Here is a 20,029-nt window from a genome sequence, read left to right as displayed (position 1 = left end):
AAAGTATTTCACTTCTTAGGTTCTGAGGCACCACAAGACGAGGCCCATGCAGAAGCACACCGTCGCATATTGTAAGGTTTGCTCTCTCCGACCAGTAAGGGCTTCGCCAGCTGCTTACTTTAGCAAAACGTGGCCAGCCCTGCTTACAATACAACCGAAGTTGTTGGCAGGTTGAGTCTTTCTTGCGCGAACTTTATTTTGTTCCAATGGGCTGAAAATTTCAGTTCGCTCATGCAGACTTGTGCATGGTTTGATACTTCACCGCAATCGAGCTCCCCTATCTCTACATCCGCTTTCGTGCAAGGTGCCCGAGAAAGGGCGTCGGCGGTGCCAATCTGTTTTCCTGGGACATAGGAGACTGAATAGCGACATCGCATGAGCCTCAATCGGAATCTTTGTATTCTAGGGGGAAGCACATCAAGGGGTGACTGACCGAGTAGCGATACGAGTGGTTTGTGATCTGTCTCAAATTGAAATTCCAGCCCTATCAAAAACCCTTCCAGCCTTTCTGCCGCCGACGCCAGAGCTTCCTTTTGTATCTACGCGTACCGTTGTTCTGTTGGCGTTAATGAACGAGAGTGGTATGCAACCGTTCGCCTTTCCCCATCTGATTGCACTTGCATGAGCACACAGCCGAGACCGAATGACGACGCGTCGGCGGACTGAATAGTGCGCAGCTTAGGGTCGAATTATGCGACGCATTGCGCCGAGGTGATCAATTCTTTCAGAGTCTCGAAGGATTTTTGCTGAGGCAGGCCCCAGTGCCACTCACGGCCTTTCAAGAGAAGACTACGGAGCGGTGCTGACATGTCGGCAAGGTTGTTCAGAAAATTTGCCAGATAGTTGATCATGCCCAAAAACCTGCGGACATCACCAACATTTCATGGCGTAGCCATTTCTCTTATGGCTCGAACTTTCTTGGGATCCGGCGTGATTCCTGCCGCATCGACCACGTAGCCTAAAGACACTACTCTACTGACACAAAAAGAACATTTCGCCCGATTGAGTGTTACTCCCGCTGCAACCAACCTTTTGAGCACTGCGTGCGGCCGTTCATCATGTTCACGCTTAGTAGCTCCGTAAACCAGAACGTCGTCCATCAGGTTCACTACTCCTTGAAGGCCATCTAAGATTTCCGCCATTCGATTTTGAAAGTATTCCGGGGCCGAGGTGATACCGAATGGCAGTCGCTGGAAGCACTACCTTCCAAAGGGGGTGATAAACGTTGTTAGTTCTTGACTTTCTTTCGCCAATTTAACCTGGTGAAATCCTGCATTGGCATCTAATTTCGAAAAGTATGTGGCTCTCGCCAATTGCCGAAGTGCGTCGTCTACGGTCGGCGAGACAGACCGTTCACGTAGGACGCTCTTGTTAAGCTGGGTTAGATCCACACAGATTCGAACTTCCCCACTTGGTTTGACTACTGGAACCATTCCTGCACACCATGTAGTTGGGCCATCTACCCTACGAATGACTTTGCTTTTGACCATATTGGCCAACTCTAGTTTGATGGGATTCTTTAACGGGATGGGTACCCACCGCGACACGAAAATTTCAAAGGGGACAGCGCCCTCTTTCATGCGAATGGTGTATTAGCCTGACATGCCCAGTCCAGAGAAGAGCTGCGGATACGTGTGCTCGTAGTGTTTATTGTCAACCACATCAAGAAATTTGACTACACCAAGTGCTTCAGTGGCTGGGAGCCCTAATAGGACACACTGCACTGACTCTACAACGTACAGTGTTTGTCGAGTTGTTTGACAATATCTGCTGAAAAACAACCACTCACTTCGATCCGCTGATTCGCAGCGCTACTCAACACCGCTTGTGACCTGTCTATATGAGGCGGTACGCCGGGGAAACCGCGCGGAACAACATTGACTTCGGCTCCTGAAGCAATTTTTGCACTTACGCGCACACCATTATAGACACTTCCAAGTATCTAGCATTTGAGCTGTTGAGTGTCCCAACAAAAACGTTTTGTCCATCGCCTTCTAGCATAGACACGCCCACCTGGTTGTTTTCTGTTCTCTTGTGACACACCAGGGCGAAATGTCCCTTGATAGCACAGTGGTCACACCGCGCTGAACGTGCAGGGCACTGGGCTCTAGGGTGGCTCGACCGTCCGCAGAACTGGCACGCCTGCTTTCGCCGCTGTGCTGTGGCGCCAGGCTCCCAGTTGTTGGACGGCTTCCTCGTTGTTTGTCGGGCTACGTGGAGTTCGCCTGTATTCGCCTCGTTGCTGACGGCCCGGAGTTCCAGTTGCTCTCGGTGAACTGTTTCCTTGAGCCTGGCCCTCGCGAGAGCGGTCGCTAGCGTAAGGGTGGCATCCATCTGGAGTGCTTTCGACAGCAGCGCGTCCTCGAGGCCGACCACAAATCTGTCGCGGATCATGCGATCCCGGAATTCTGCAAATTCACAGCGGTCTCCCAGCTCGTGCAGTGCTGTCACAAAGTTGTCCGCACTTTCCCCGGGTTCTTGCTTTCGTCGATGGAAATTTGCGCTTTCATAGACTATGTTATTCGTGGCCACAAAATGGGCGTCAAGCATTTTCTTCGCTGTCTCGTAACTTCGAGACTCCTCTTCGGTAAGGCGGAATGTCTGAAAAATTTTTCTTGCCTGCCTGCCCATGGTGTACAAAAGCGTTCGCACCTTGGCCTCCTCTGTTCTGTCGTTGAGCCCCGACGCGTAGCGTAGTCATCGAATGACATAATCCATTCTGGCCATTCGGAAGTCCGGTCGAAGTTGAAGGGTGTCGCTGGCGGCATGGCTGCCGGTGGCGGGGCTGCCGCTGGCGGAGCCGTCATCGCGCAGATCGAATTCCGGGCGAGTGCCGCAAAGGCAACTAGTATGGAGGGGTCGATCCCACTTCTTACACCATGTCGTGTCCGCTGCCAGAGCGGTGATGCAAGCAAAAGACTGACGCCACTCCGATGTAGCCACGAACCCAAAAAGCCTCGTGTTTATTAGACAGCCGCTTTTTATATCTTTTCCGCAATGATGTCACAGCCTGTGCACATGAGTGCTGGGTCAGATCAGGGAACCGACAACACTACAAACTTAGGCGGCTTATTGTTGAAAAAGTCATTCAGCAACTGCCATTGTTTTTAGGGTTGTTTTTATTCTGCAAGAATGCTGTTTTATAGTAAAGCGTTTTGGCTTCTCTGAGAGTCCTGTTAAGAACGTTGCAGTATATTTTGTACCGATTTGTCAGAGAACAGTTAAATTGTTGTCTTTTAGTCTTCTTATACAAATTATCTTTTTTCCGCAAACTCTTCAGCAGACCATCTGACATAAGGATTATTGGGGCGTTTAAATCGATTTTTACAGCGCACAGTTCGAGAGCAAGTAGTGATTGTTTTAGTGAATAAATTGCAGAAGAAATTAAGAGCTTCCGTGGGGTCTTCCATAAAATTCAGATCTGACCAGTTAGGAGAGCTAATGGTAGAAATTAGTTTATCTGCGTCGAGTACTGTAGCGAAGTAAGAGGTGGCAATGTTGGCCAAACGTATTTCGAAGATTGCGAAAACCGGAAAGTGATCAGTGAGGTCAGTGTTGACAACGCCCGCCGAAATGGGTACGTCTAGGTTTGTTAAAACATGATCAATTAGTGAATGAGAACCCTCACCAACGCATCTTGTAGGCGATGTAATGAGGGATTCAAGGCCGTAGCCACTGAAGCAGTCAGTGTAGGCTGTATACAAGCTAGAATTAACATCCAGCAAGTTGATGTTTATATCTCCCATAATCATTACACTCTTTATTTTCCGATAGCAATTTGTTAAGTGCGTTATCAAGAGCATAGATGAAATCCGAAACGTTACAACCTGGGGACCTCTAAACACAACTGTGAACAAACCTTTTAGTGCTACATGCCTCGATAGGCTTGTTAGTTTGCACCCATACCGTTTCGCAGCAATCGACGTGAAAGTTTAAATCATTTCTGCGAGTGTAACTGATGCGCGGAGAAACAAAAATGGCAGCCCCACCATGCCTACTGTTTAAATAGTGACAGTATTCAGTACTGTAAGAATGAAACCCATGCATGTTACTATCATCGCTGGAAAGCCACGTTTCAGAAACACAAATGAAAGAGAAATCATGATCAAGCGAAGATAAAAAATTATTTATCCGCTCGTGATTCTTTAGTAGACTGCGTGCGTTCAAATGAATCAGTGAAGGATTAGTGTGACAAAGTAAAGAACGAAGTTCACGAGAATACGTAGGGGAAATAGCAATGAAAAAGTGACCAGGCACATGTAATCAGCACAATAGGCACTCTTACGTGAATATGCGTAGATCCGACTCGGCTGAAATACGGAAAACCCTGCTATAACTAGCTTTCCGTGCTTTGACCTGGCTGTTTTCAGTCCAGAGGTACTGCCACTTTTTCGCCTTTATCAGGGGAAGTGCTTTGGCAAACAGCATTTTATTACTGATTATCAAATGGTTGTTCACGTAAACAGTCGTGTCGTTTGTGCCAGAAAACCCAAGGTGGCTCACACGGAGCCGAGCCTTGCGGTCTCTCTTTACAAATCCAATTTTCTTGTCTCTTGAAACAAAGCGAGCAATTAAATGTTGATCGGATGATTTGGACGGAACACGATGAACTGTCTCAATGTCAGTTTCAGATACAGGACACTCGTGCTCCTTGTCTTTTGTCAGCCAATTGACGAAAACCGCTCTATGTAAACAAGGTTACTCGTTTCGAAAGCGAACGAAAGTGACCTCTTTTAAACAAGGAGAGCATTTGGTTGGGCTGCTAAGACAACGCTGCGGGTAACTACCGGATGGTTGCGCCGGCGGTTGTGTAAGTTGGACGTCAGGAGTGTGAAATACAAAAAAAAGAACTGGGAACAGTTTTGATTATGGGGCCGCATAATCTTTCCATCCCGCTTGATGTAATATTCTCTTTAATGTTTAACGTGCACGTAAGCACTGTCGCCGTCATTGAACCGTTGCCGATGTGACTAGGAATTGAACCCGTGACCTTGCAGACAGTACTGAAACGCCATAACCAGCGAACCATCGGCTAGGATTGTAGATGAGACGTTCATCGGAACCATTAAAGATTGGGGCTACGCACTGTCCAAACATTTTGACTTCCTGGGTATGTCAGAACTGAGCATTGTGCTTTTCGGGAATGCATGGCAACCCGCCGTGGTTGCTCAGTGGCTATGGTGTTTGGCTGGTGAGCACGAGGTCGCTGGATCGAATCCCCGCCACGGCGGCCCCGTTTAGATGGTTGCGAAATGCGCAAACACCCGTGCACTTAGATTTAGGTATACGTTAAAGTCCCAGGTGGTCAAAATTTGCGGATTCCTCCACTAAGGCGTGCCTCGTAATCAGAAAGTGGCTTTGAAACGTAAAACCCCATAATTTATTTATTGCATGACTGGCGCTAAGAGACCGCTGCCACTTCATGTAACCTGAGTGATGCTAGCTCTTCGGACCAAGAAAGAGATTTCGTTGTGGGCGCACTCATGGATAAGTAGAGACCTGAAATGTGTTAGATCGTTCCGTTGCTACCCTACATAACATCTCTAAAGGTTATGGTCGAGAAAATAGGCGGTTAACTAAGTAGCTTGATTTTTAATATTAATATTATGAGATGCCAACAAACAAGATACCAAGGGAAAGAGGGGAAATTAATGGTACTTACAAAGTCAATAAAAGAATTGAAAAATAATGCAAGTGAAAGTGGATGAAAAAACAGCTTGGCGCAGGTAGGGACCGATCCCACGTCTTCGCATTACGCATGCGATGCTCTAACCAACTGAATTACCGGGGCATACTTTCCCCATCCGCTTTCTTGGTATTTATTTGTTACTACTAGAACTAACCATGGGAGTGTTAGCCAGCCCCACCACTCACAAACCAAGGCGGCGGGTATGGAACATCGTCTCAGTGAAGGCAACTGGTCCATAAACCCGCACATGGTACCTGAAGACACCAATGTTGCCGGATTCGAGACCCTCGTTATGGAATGAACGTGAAGACATGAGGTTAACAGAGGGGCCGACCTTTATTAATAATATTATGGGACGCCAACAAACAAAGACACCAAGGAAAACATAGGGGAAAATACTTGTACTTCCCAAGTGAAGAAAAGAAATGATAAAAAATAATGGCTATAAAAGTGGATGAAAATGCAACATGGTTTCCCCATCCACACAGAAATAGCCAAGAAAGTGAAAATTCAAACCATGCCGCGGCGGCTCAATTGGTTAGAGCATCGCACGCGTAATGCGAAGACGTCGGACCGTTCCCCACCTGCGGCAAGTTGTTTTTTCATCCACTTTCATTTCCGTTAATTTATCATTTCCTTAATTGACTTGGTAAGTATAAGTAATTTCGCCTCTTTTACTTGCTGTATTTGTGGGCTTTTCATGATATGGCTAAAGGTTGTCATCCTGTACTACGAGGCAGACCTATAGGCAATCCGCTAACCAACAGAGTAGTTCCCCACTCAACCGGTGCATCAATGGCGAGTCATATTACGATACATTTCTTTGGTGTCGACGTCACAAGTGACTTCTCCGAAGTACTGTTTCACATTAGTGGGGCAAAATATAGGAAACTACTCAAGTGCCATAAAACACTAGTTCGGAAGTCACATTGAGAGCATCACTACATGCATTAGGTTGGTCGTTGTGGATAGGTAAAGTTTTACTTGTGTAAGCGCAACATCTGCAACGCAGCATCACGCAGCCTATAGTGTCGCGAAGACTTCGCAACCACTGTAGCCGTTTAAAAAAGACACTGTTTGCACGTAATACAATGGAGTAAACGAAACTCCCGTGAACTATTGGTCGCACCTTGATGCAATTAATACTGCAGGGGTGAGAGATATAGGTTAAATTCGCCTTAGCTCCCGCCGTTTTTATCACTTAGAGCATCTGATACTACGCATAAAATCACTTAAGAGACAGTGATTTATGGACAGACACCTTTTGAGTTCTAATTGTATGATGTCGCCACGTTATTTTTATTAACAGCGAAGTTGTACAGGAGGTAATCCTACTGAAGATAAAGCTGGAAAGGACGACCAGGAGAGCATGTTTCTTGTCTGGTATTCTACACAGGGGCAAAGGGAAATGAGAGATACAGAGAAAGAAGATGGTAGATGGTAACTAACTATAGCAGACTGAGCTACTCCTATAGATCATATAGGATGCTATATAGACTATACGTAGTGCGTCTATTCTGTAGGCGCACTACACGCAGGAGTAATGCATTCACGCCATAATGCTCTCGTGGAAACACAGTTCGCACATTGCTGAAACCACAAACGCAGTGAGACGAGACCAAACGCAGGTGGGTTAACGACTACGACGTTGTTCACTTTGGGGCTTGCAGCCTATGCTGCATTACATGAAGTACGGAGACTCTCACGGTTCCGGAGCTTGTACTTTTATTCTGTATGATACAGCAACCAATGCACTATTAGGCGAAGCCGATACGTTGTGTGCATCGTACATTTTTTTCAGAAAATTGCGGGCTCGGCGCCAAAAATCTGCTGCTGTCGCCATAAATCAGATGTAAATCTAAGGGAGAAGACGAGGAGCAAAGGTTGTGGGAGATGAAGAGGAAGAGGTGACGATAAAGAAGGATGGCTACCTTGTCATACTCAAGTAAATCTGTTTTATTACAAATTTGGCCCAGTCAAGGACTGTATTCAAGCCTGTATAGTGCACCCCATCCGCCTCGTTTCACCGAGGACCACGTGTTTGGCCGTTTTTGAAATCGGCATGGACGTCGACAGACACGCGAGTGTGGGAGGGCTTTTCGACGGAGGCCGGTTCGCTCTTGCGGAAAACGCTCACGAACGACCTATTGCAATTAGTGCTGCACCATAAGTGTGTACGACCAGCATGAGTGAAGAAGGCATATTTCGCAGCTGCTGGGGATTGAGGGGCCGGGGATTCATTGTTGTATTAATATAGGCGGTTGTGGCCTAGTACTGAACCAGGGTGGCCAATCCTACTCTGGTGAGGGAGCGCGTAAGCGGTTCTGGTCACCGGGATCAGTCCACACTCCAGGCCTGTTTGTGCAATTTTATCTACACGCGGACTTTTTCTCCTGGGGAAAATTGCGCGCCACCGGGATTCGAACCATGGTCCTCTTGCACGCGAGGCGGATACTCGACCTCTGCGCCTCCGCTGCGCCGCTCAGGAGGAGGGAAGATAACCGATGGTCATTAAGGGTTACTGACTGGATTCCAAGGGAAGGGAAGCGCAGCACAAGGCGGCAGAATCTTAGGCGGGTGGATGAGTTTAAGAAGTTTGCAGGGATTACTTGGCCACAATTAGTACATGACCGGGGTAGTTGGAGAAGTATGGGGGAGGCTTTTGCCCTGCAGTGAGCGTAACCAGACTGCTGCTGCCGCTGCCGCCGCAGCCGCTGCGGCTGCCGCTGCTGCTGCCGCTGCCGCTGCTGCTGCTGCTGCTGCTGCCGCTGCCGCCGCCGCCGCCGCTGCTGCTGCTGCCGCTACTGCTGCTGCTGCCGCTGCCGCTGCCGCTGCCGCTACTACTGCTGCTGCCGCTGCCGCTGCCGCCGCCGCTGCTGCCGCTGCCGCCGTTGCTGCTGCCGCTGCTGCTGCCGCCGCTGCCGCTGCTGCTGCCGCCGCTGCCGCTGCTGCTGTCGCCGTCGCTGCCGCTGCCGCTGCCGCCGCTGCTGCTGCCGCTGCTGCTGCTGCCGCCGCTGCTGCTGCCGCCGCTGCGGCTGCTACCGCTGCTGCTGCATCCGCCGCTCCTGCTGCTGCTGCTGCTCCCGCTGCTGCTGCTGCTCCCGCTGCTGCTGCTGCTGGCGCCACTGCCGCTGCTACCGCTGCTGCTATGATGATGACGATAATGATGATGATGACGTTTTTCATCCTATAATGGAACTCGAGCGGAGAAACAGTAATCAACAGCAATAAATACTAGAGTTCGTGACGAAATACGTACTCCAGCATTCTCGGAGGCCGTCGTTGAAACCAGTAAAACCGAATGTTTAGGGCGCTTCGTCACCTGCAGACGCTCAAGCATGGCTGAGTTTAGGTGAGTTCGCATGCGACCAAAATATTTGGCGACAAGACCTTCACAAGGTTATGAATTTGCGCTTGTACCTATGAGGCATAGCGGAAACCTGCCATGACTGGAGAATCAGCCAAAGAGCCCACTGGCCCCGGGATGAGTGGAATGAGTTCTCTGACGTCTTTCTCTTAGAATAAGCTCCAGAGTTAGGACAACGCTATTGCATTAAAACATAATTGAGGTACTCTGGTAGCGTACTTTTTTGAGAAGAGAAGGCTGCTAATGTTGCTGACTCCAAGTTATCAGACTCGTCGATAGTACATATGATTATATTATGATTGCCCAAGAGCATGTAGCACGATGTCCAAGCACGAATGCCGCATACTGTTGATGATTTGCTTACAAATATTACATATTTATGCACTCTGCAGGGTCAAGAGAGTGCTTTTAATGACTAGAGTACTTCATGCAATGAAGATCATAAACGGCTGTGTAAAAACGCGACCAAGTTGATATCGTGAGGTCACCCTTTCTCATTTCAAGGGACCACCTTAATTAACGACCATGCCGAGCTGGTGTACCGTCCTGTACAAGCCAATGGGAGGGACGTCAAGGCTTTAGTATATAATGGAGCTTCGATAACAGTTGTAAGGAAATGCGAAACTCTCGACCTCAGCATAGTGGAAGATTGCCCTATTGGGTTGTACGGTTACGAGAGTACGAAACAGACGTGTAATAAGTGGGCATCGTGTGAAAAGGAAAAAGCAGCTCAACTAAAACTCTCGTACTTGATGGAGTAAAATATCTGTTGCTCTGGTTTATCCCAGTCGTGCAAGAGCTACGATTTAACCTCTACTGGGATGGGGAAGTTACTACTCGAGATGACTATGACCGCCAAATGTCTTAGGTTTCATTTGCTGAACATCAGCCGAAGCCCACTACCGCGGTGGACCCATCAAGCTGCATCCAGAGCTAATATGCGTCGGAGGCTATCCAAAGGTCCTATCAAAGTTCGTAGTACCGTTTGAACTTCGGGACAACACTGTAGTGAAACGCAAGGCCTGCAATATGTTGCGAGAGAAGAAACGTTGGTTGAAGGATAAAATAAAGAAGATGCGCGACGCCGGTGTGATCCGTCCATCAACATCTGCCTTTGCTTCTCCGATCAGCATTGCTCCTAAAGGAAATGACACGTTTCGTTTCTGTACTAATTACAGGCAGTTCAACAAACAGACTCATTTCCCTCTCCAATGCCAGTTACCGACGAACTCATCAATCAAACCAGGGGCTGGTATATCTTTTCTCAGTTGGACCTGTGAAAACGCTGCTAACAAGTGACACTGTCACAGTAGACTAAAAAAGGTTTCTGCGTCCGATACACCATTCTACATATAAATATAAGCGACTACGTTTAGGCTGGAAGAGCTCGCCCGCAAGATTTCACAAGGTGATGAGGAATGTTTTAAATTATATATCGTAATTTTTTACAGTGTTTAGATTGATGAAATCATTGTGTATTCTAGGTATGAACAGGAGCACAACGAACACCTGGCGAAGGCCTTACAAGCACTTGGGAATGGCAATTTGAAGATAAATAAAAAAGAGTGATTTCTTTCAGCCCAAGGTCCTTGTCCTCGGTAGAATGTTCGACGGTGCTACCTAACGTACCAAACAAAATTCTGTACATCGGATTTCCACACTTGAGAAGCCGCGTGACCTTCATTCGCTGTTAGTTTTCCTTGGACTAGCAGGCCACTTCAGTGCTTTCATTAAGGATTTTGCATAGATGACAAATTGCCTGACCGAGCTGACCGATGATTAAGATGGGAAGTAGTCTATAAAGAACTAGTGCGCCTCATCTCGTCTGACCCAGTACTAACTCTACCTGACTTCAGCCTGCCGTTCGAAATGAACACAGATGCCTCACATTATGGTACAAGGGCAGCGGTACTGTATCAGAGGGACTGCAGTTCTCGATGAAATCGACAACTTCGAGTCGTAGGGTACCATTGCTACACCTTTAACACTTCTCAGCTCAACTACTCTACGGCGGAGAAAGAGGTCCTTGCTGTCCTCAAGGCAGTGCGGTACTTTAAATCGTACATATACGGCAGAAAATTGAAGCTGTTTACGGACCATCAGGCTCTAACCTATCTCCTCAGTCAGTGGTAGCCGAGACGAAAGCTGGCGCGCTTGATCAACTAACCGCAGCAGTATGATTTTGAGCTTATACACCTGGCAGGTAGCGGGTTGCCGGATGCAGATGCGTTATCAAGATTGGCAGTCGAAGTTACACGTGAAGTGTTAAACATGGCAAAACTATGGGAAGGGTGCCAAAGCCTACAGTTAGCCAAAGGAAGGTTCGTGCCACCGGAGACTCTTGTTCCAAAAACACTCCACGTGTACCATGACACTCCCGACTCTGGCGGTCATGATGGTTTCTGCGGAACATATAATAACATTCTACGGAGGTCCACGTCGACGAATATGAAGAGAGATATAGACAACTATATTTGGTCATGTCACTTGTGCCAGGTCAATAAGGCAAAGTACCGGTCATGCCGGACGCGCTCGTGTTACCGCTCAACTGAGACGCACCTTTCAAAGCAGTGCATATGGACTTTGCGGAGTTGAATAAAAAGAGCGAATGTCACATTCACTTCTAGTGGCAATCAACCAATGCACAAGTATATTAGCTGCACTCCCTAGAAAAGAAGATACAAATAGTGTTTTTTCTCGTCTTGACCGAGTGATGTTTTCGAAGTTGAAGGTAATAGTCTCTGACAATGGATGCACATTCATGAGCTAGAAGTTTCAGCAGTGGATAGACAGTCACGAGGCTGTGCTGCGGCGCTACTCTCCGTGTCACCCCCACGCCAATGGATTGGCGGAGAGATTTATCCGTGATATAAAGCCGTTGATGTCAATGCACCCAAATTTCCGAATAGGGTGAAAGTACTGCCTAGCAGCAGCCGTCGCACACCATAATAGTACACATACAACAAGCCTTGGATGTAGCCCCCATTTCATCGCCTATGGGGAAGTGACGAAACTGTCCGCCGACCTGGAGCTTGGAATTTCTCATAAACTTCAGCTCACTGAACGAACAAAACCACCGACGAGCGCAGCAGGTATCCCGCAGCGACGAAACGGCAGTTCGACAAGAGGCATCGTAGACATATACCTGATATCGAGTTAAACAACTTTGTTCTTGCCCGAAAGGGACCACCAGGAACCGACGTGAAAATTCTTGATCCGTTCTAGGTCTTGAAAACGCGTGTGCAGCAAGGCGTATTCAAGATTTCTCGGTATACGAACAGTGGACAAATAGAGATTGCAGCTGTGAGCAACACCCTTCCGTATCACCCATGGAGGGGCGAGACTTAAAGTAGGGGAAGTATAAGGCAGAAGAAGAGGAAAGGTAGGGAGAACGGGAAAAGAAGTGTAAATAAACAAGGATGGATACCTCGTCATAGTGACGTATCTCAGTTTTATTACATAAATGATAGCTCGAGACTGCTCCTCTTTTTTTCGATTGCATAGTTCAATGTGTAGATACGAGAGTTACACAAAAGGCAGCTAACATTGTCTTCGCTGTACTTACGCACAGCGATGGTGATTGATTACGAAAGTCCTAAGTAGACATTTCAAAAATTAGACTAAATAAACCTTTAGTTACGAATACCATTATTGTCACTGCATGCAGCGCCACTATAAAAGACCACTGTCGTTGCTTCATTCATCGAAACGGAAACGCACTGCAACTACGTATATTGCCTCGATGTCTTGCATTTTGCCGTGGCTACGAAGCAGGCTGGAAGTTGAAATCTCTCGTGTAGTACAGTCGCACAACGCAGTCATTCAAATTAGTTTTGAGCATTTATTTGGCTCCTATAGTGCTCTGAATTACTTCGGGTGTTTCAGAGAATAAGAAATTATATGACTTCCACCGTGGAGCGGCCAATACCTAGCGTTGCTCAGTTTTGTAAGGTAAGGTAGGAAATGTCATTTATATGTGACTTCTCTCTCTCTATCTTTCGTTCACTCACATATTCCTGTTCCTGCATGTAGGGTAGCAAACTAGACAAAGTCTAGTTAACCTCCCTGCCTTGCTACCCTCCCTCTCTCTTTCCGTCTTGACATGTGGGGTACAAGAAATGTGGACGTTGTGTAATTCTGATGTCATTTATCGATATTCTCATTTAAATATGTTCTCCTCGCATTTATTCTGTCTTGCATAGAGTGCGTGCTACTGTTGTGAAAAAGCGGCTGCGCAATTATTCGCATTGGTTTGTGGAACATCTGAGAATAAAAGCAGCTTTGAGCTGCCTGCAGACCGGATCGCTACCGAGCCCGGGACTGATGCATCGCACGTACCCAGAGACATATCCGACCGATAAGTGCACAGTCTGCAGGAGGGAGACCGCTGATTACACGCACATCTTGTGGGACTGCGTTAAAAATCGAGAAGAATCAAAATAAAGAACGATCCCACCGCGGCTCGAGGCAGCCGCGATGAGCTACGAACAAGACGAACGGCTCTGGGCCGTCCAGCAGGTCCTCGAGGAGCTCGAAAGGCAGGGACCCAGCGAGCCAACAACGGCGAGCTCAGACCCTCGCCGAGTAACGGCGACTTCGTATATGACGTAGGCTCCCGTTGGGGCGCGCGAGCGCCCAACTGCTGGCACAAATAAAGTTAGCTCCAACACAATCGAGCTGCCTGTTCACGGAATGTGCTATGAAATAATTTAGCGTTTGATTTCATTTCTTACTGGCTGGGCGTCCCCTCACCTCGCACCACAATGCCACAAAACTGCTGTTAGCACTAACGTATTTCATAGGCAACCACTTCGGGTAATTTCTTACGTTGCTAATTTGCAATATTTATCAACAGCGATTACTTGGATTGGTTTATCAAATTGTGGGGGTGGGTGGAGGTACACACGTGAAAGGGTGTGAAACAAATGGTCGGAAACAGATTTACTGATAAGGCAAAATGTTCCAATACCATACAAATTGAACCGTGTAAAAACAGGTCTCCAAAGGTTGGCGGCATGCCAGCATCAACCGACAAGACGTTAACTGTCTTGTGGCGGAGTGCAGATACAGAAGTAGTGACGGCACGAGCATATCTGCAGATCATACTGTAGTACGAGCATTGTATGCTCCGATATTTCAATATGCTCCACGTAACCCTTGCTGCCTGTTTGCTTCGCAGGGAACCAGAAACATTCGCATGCTCCTTCCACAGAATCTTTATAGTAGGCGGTTGTGCATGCTAGATAAATAGCAGTAGTTATGTCGTGTTCATTGGAATAGGCTACCAAATTGTCGAGAACTAGCGTGCTCTGCAAGTATACGCCAATATTCACTGGCTTCGCAACTGCGGTCTGCCACCTATATATGCTGGTCGATGCTCTCGTCAGAGCATTAACATATTGGATAACTGTACTTGTTGCTTTATACAGTAGCGAGTGAGTTGTATTATTTGGTAAATGAATATTTTATTGCTGCATACGCAAATTTGCTCGTGACTTTCCCATGGCGATATCTGCACAAAGGCTTGTTTTGCATGACTAAATATAAACGTGTTCCACGTCACTGATGACGAGAGAAGTGTTCACCACTACAAGCAATGGCGGTGAAGCCAACGCTCCGACCAAAGGACATGCCTTTTTCAGGGAAGCAATGGGCAGGTGAACTGATTAAAGCAAGTGTCTTTATCGAAAAGTTGGCTTAAGCAACCTAACTTGTTGCATCGCAAATTAATACGTTACTAAATGTGTCTCCTGAGCGTAGTGTGTTCCCCTTCCTTCTTGTGTTGTCCTTCCTCTGTTAGATTTTTTTTCCTTGATCCACTAACCTGCATTTCAATGTACGTTACGGAGACCTGTCACATTCCGCGACCTCACAGAGATACGTGCCTCGTCGTCCACTACACTGGCCTGTCGCAAATGTGCTCAGAGAAGTGCGGCTCATTTTTTGCGCTCATACTAGGCATATTATAATCCTAAAGCTGGTTGTTTGCCAAGGCAATAGATGATTGCGGCAACGAGGGCAGTAAATGTGCGAGAAAGAAGCGCCGCTGTGTTTTTCTGCACAGACTCATTTTCGGCAGTGTCTTTATTGTGTGAATTCTTACAAGCGTGCAATTTACATCTGCGTTAACACAAAACACCTAATATTTGTTCTGTATCAAAGTAAACATTGGTAGTTACAAAGTTGCAGTTGCAAAATGCGATGGCCTTTGGCTCTTTCTTATTTAACCCTCCCAAAATCAGGCACTAGAGACGTGGATTATCAAACAGGAATAATAGGTCACATATGGGAATTATTTCAGCAGCTTCCGATGAAAATAACAGATGGTTAACCCTTTATTGCCTGTCGCGAATTTCATGGTAATAATGACTTCCCTGCTGATGTCCCTCGACTAGTGGCGTACAAGTGGCGCAAAAATAAACGTTCCAAGATGACGCGCAATATATCAGTAAGTTGCATGCTCACGCTCGTCTTCGGTAAATTCAATGGTGCTTGGTGATGGTCCCTCGCTGACGTGGAAAGCGACGTTCTTCCTAAAAAAGAAAGAAAAAACAAATGCATCTAACAACGTGCAACATCTTTGTTATGAGGCTGTAGGGTTATAACAGACTCAGCCACAATAGAATTATGTACAAATATACATAGTGTGAAGGTTAAGATGCGCCCTTGGGTGCAGGCGCTCGCATGGCAGGCGAAAAAAATAAGAGGCGGATGTAAACAGGCGTTCTAGTGGACGGTCCATCGTCTCTCTCTTTTACAACGGCGCAGCTGCTAAACGACCCTTTGCTCTACAAGCCACCCTCGACGACCGCATTGTGGAGGGGGTGCAACGTAAGGCATGCTGCTTCATCTCCTCCAGCGCTTGCGCCACCATTCGGGCACGGCGCCCGCGGTTTCTCGGCCTCTCATCTGGTCGCCACCACACCTGTCATCCCAACTCCTCCGGTCATGGGCTCCCCTCCCGTCGCTATGCATAGCACCCTTTAGCGCCGAAGGTCACCGTACACACTTTGTTGGACGTGGTCTGCGCTTCCGCGACGCAAGCGGCTGTCATCAGTCGACGCTGTCCATAGCCATTCTACTGCGGTCTCTAGCGTAATGACTATGGTCGCACATGCCATAGCAGCGCTGGTCAAGCGCTTCGAAGATGTCACGGTTTCAAAAGCGTGCCAGTTTGGGCGAGTTGGTATGTCATAACTGTTTAAGGCTATTAGCGCAGCTCAGGACGAGCAAAAAAGGAAAGAGGTAGGGGTAATCAAAGGGAGCGGTAAAGCGCTCACCCTGTTTTCCGCTCCCTTTGATTACCCCTACCTCTTTCCTTTTTTGCTCTTCCTGAGCTGCGCTAATAGCCTTAAACAGTCACGGTTTCAGTCACTTAAGCCCTTGTGCGTAGCGCAGTCCTACAACATCTACCCTCGAAATTCCAAAGTTTCGTGGCTTCGACGACCGCTGGTCGATATGTGTGCCGCTGAGGAGATAGGCGGAAGGGAAGCCTACCGTGATGGCTGAAAACATACGGGAAATGCACTACGCCAGCACCATTCGGCCTCTTTCAAGCCCGTGGTCAGCGCCTGTCGTGCTTGTTAGCAAAAAGAATGACTGAGATTTTCTGTAGACAACAGGCAGCTCAATAAGTGTACGACACCTGACGCGGACCCACTATCTCAAATTGATTATGCGATTGATACGGTCCGCCAATCAAAGTTATTTTCTTCACTGGATTTACGCGCGGGATACTCGCAGATCAATGTCACTTAAGAAGATAAGTGCAAGGCAGCCTTTCGGACTCCTTCTGGTTTGTACAAATCTAGCCAGATGCTGTTTGCATTGTACACGGCTCCTAGTACCCTTTTTGCTTCCCATAAATTGCGTGCTAGGACCGCTTAAGAACCAATGTTTTGTCATCTATCTGGACGACATCCTGGTCGTTTGCGCAACGTAAGAACATCTGCGCAATTTGACGAAGTACTACACAAGCTCCATAAGGCTGGGTTTCGGTTGAACCGCGAGAACTGCCAGTTTGTTCTCTCCAAGATTTCACACATAGGACATACTAACGACATCCAGCGACGCCCGCAGTGGATTGATGCTGTGGCAAAATATCCCACACCAACTTGCCTGAAAAAATTTCGCCGGTTTATTTTGGGGCAGATCGTGTCCGCTTCTCACTTTACCTCGTATATGCAAGCAGCGGAAATGATTGCATCAGCCAGCACGGCCGCATCATTTTTAGCAATATTCAGACCTCCCCTAATCCTGACGATAATCTTGATATCATTTTTCGGCAGCAGAGGCATTTTACCGCGAAGGATGATACCGTTCTAGACGCTAGCAGGCGAGTTTGGACTCACATTGCCGTTCTTGGCTCCCGGCCCGCCGTTACGGCTAACAGCGTTGCCACCGTATGATGACCTTGGCTTGGTCGTAGAATTCCTCTGGGTGTTACTTTTCCAGCCAGCATCCTCCGAAACGTCATCATCGCCTTCAATGCATACAAGGTGCCCAACTACGTTCGTTATGGTAACGCGCTGGTTAGGTGCACGCTGTAGCGCAAGCATATTGATGTTTGTTATGCTTGTGGAAAGCTGCGGCATCGCACTGACGTCTGCCCTTCGCCGGAAGAAGTGGTTTGCAGGGGCTGCGGTTCAACCAATCCCTGTGAGGCCCACCGGTGTACGCCCAAGCGTGAACTGTGTGCAGGAGAGCATATCACGGCTGCCAAGGAGTGCCAGCAGCGGTTCCGTACACCATATGTGGTCCGGCGCCATCATTTTGAGCGGGCACTGGCGGACATCAAGACGGAGGATGAAGACAAGGGAGGCTTCAGGTACGACGAAAGCCAGTTCCCGACGTTGGGGAAGACGCTGGAGACTGGGCAAAGACAAGATCTTGGGCGTCGGCGTTTAAGATCAAGATCAAGGAGACCAGGTAGAGCATCTCGCAGCCTCTCCATGGGCCGGCCTTGGAGCAGATCGGCATCTAAGGTGCGCTTCGGACTGGACGGACAATTGGGAACTGAGACTGCGCGTGGTCCCAACAGGACTGCGGGACAGGGTGTGCGCAAGAGTGTTGTGTTGCAGGGTCTACAAGGCAAGGGCCCCAGTGGAGCGGCCAGTGGTACTACCTGGGCGGAGCGTACAAGTGCTCGAACGGAGATGCCTAGTTTGGTAAGGCCAGAACAAACCAAAATTGAGGCAAGATTCAAGAGGCTACAACAGGAAAACGCAGAATTGAGAGAAATGGTGAGGTTGTTTAGGGGAGAAATCTCGGCCTTTAAGGTTGTGGCAAGACCTGCACCGGCCAAGAGGGCAATGCCTGATCCCATAGAGAGCATGGATTTTGCTGATAGAGGTGAGGCTAGTGGGTCGCGCCCCTCAAAGAGGAAGGCGATGACTCATGAGGCGGAGCCCGCGTCGAGGAAGCTGAGATCTCAGGTGAAGGAGATGCTGTGGAGTGCTGTAGATAGTGTCAAGCAGGTCAACGATGGTCTGGCGCAGCTGAATACGCGTCTCACAGAGTCGCTCGGCTCGATTGATGGGAGGTTCAAGGAGCTGCAATGTATAACAGAGGTGTTCGAAAACAAATTCAGTCTGAGTGTCTCTCTCCTTCTTAGGCCCGGATATCAGTAAGCTGGTTCCTCGACATGGAACTCTCAGGTTCAGCAAGATGGCTCGCAGCAACTGCTTCAGCATGGCGCGACAAAATGAGGCTTTTTGTGTGTGGCAATGGAAGTGTAGGGGGTATGCTCATCTATGGACGCCTCTACAACAGTATATTCGCGCGTGAAAGGGTAGGCCGCAGGCTATTTTACTGCACGAGACAATGACGGAAGAATTTTCTCTGACGGGCTACCGAACCGTCTTCGACGGATCCAATACTCGGGGGACCTGCATTCTGTTGGATAGCAAACGGACGCGGGTGGTCCACGATCTTAAGATGCCTTTCAGTTCCCTGGATTATGTCATGATTGAGATGATTCCTAACCGGGTGAACAAGAAAAGCGTGTTTATTCTGAACGTGTATAGTGCCCCGAGGGACAGGGTACAGAGATTCAAGCTGCTTCTGGAGAAGACTTTTACGCTTGCCGGGGACCATCCGCCAATCGTGGCTGGGGATTTTAATGCTCCGTATCACGTGTGGGGCTACACGCATGACACAGTTAAAGGGAGAGACCTTTGGCAGAACGTTGCGGAGTTTGACCTTACGCTGGTCACTGACCCTGCCTTTCCGACACGTATAGGGACGTCGACGTGTAGGGATACTACCCCTGACCCCTGCTTTGTAAAGAACGCGGCCAAGCATAGTTGGTGCATTCTTGCCAAAGACCTAGGCAGTGATCATTATATTAACCTAGTCGTTCTTGAGGTTTAGGGTAAGCGCCATAGGGCGTTAACGTTTATAGACTGGCATAAGTTTCGGATGATCCGGGAGGAGAGAGGAGAAAGGGTGAAGGAATTGCAAGGCCTGTACCAGCCGTCCCTGGAGGATTGGGTCACCCAAGTGACGAAGGATGTAAAGGAGGCTACGAAGGAGATCACTACGGATTTGGAGGTGGATAGTGTTGATGGCAGGCTGGCCCACCTGATTGAAGCCAAGCGGTCTATGCTGGCTAGGTGGAAGGGGCAGCGGCTTAATCGCAGGCTGCGTAAAAAGATTTCTGAGCTGAATAAGATGATTGAGGCACACTGTAAGCTTTTGTCTAGGCAACAGTGGGATAAGGTATGCAACTCGGTGGACGAGCAGGTGCGCAACGGGAGGTCGTGGGGCTTGCTGAAGCATTTGCTGAACGACTCCGATACGAGGGTTAACCAGGGGCACGTCCTTGCTAGAGCTGTACACGAAGCAGTGGGGTCTGCCTCGGAGGAAGAGCTGGTTGAAAAGCTGGGCAACAAATACCTTGCTGTTGCGGACCCGGATGCTCTTCTGATGGAGCAGGCCTGCACGGGAGGGGACAACTTTTGCTTAGATGAGGA

General features: G+C 48.3%; 1 protein-coding gene and 1 pseudogene across 2 annotated transcripts in view; both read right to left on the bottom strand.

Annotated features, from left to right (window-relative positions):
• The window catches only part of LOC142588997 (uncharacterized), a 131,602-nt gene that overhangs the window by 36,246 nt on the left and 75,327 nt on the right, over positions 1-20,029 (bottom strand). For both annotated transcript variants that reach the window (XM_075700790.1, XM_075700791.1), the window contains exon 3: positions 15,522-15,589. In XM_075700790.1, coding sequence (XP_075556905.1) covers positions 15,522-15,589 — 68 coding nt within the window. The remainder of the gene's footprint in view (positions 1-15,521; positions 15,590-20,029) is intronic.
• On the bottom strand, positions 1,909-2,807 carry LOC142588093 (uncharacterized; annotated as a pseudogene).

The sequence above is a fragment of the Dermacentor variabilis genome, chromosome 7 (assembly GCF_050947875.1).
Source record: "Dermacentor variabilis isolate Ectoservices chromosome 7, ASM5094787v1, whole genome shotgun sequence".
In the NCBI taxonomy this organism is placed as follows: domain Eukaryota; kingdom Metazoa; phylum Arthropoda; class Arachnida; order Ixodida; family Ixodidae; genus Dermacentor; species Dermacentor variabilis.
This window is presented reverse-complemented; position numbering and strand designations above follow the sequence as displayed.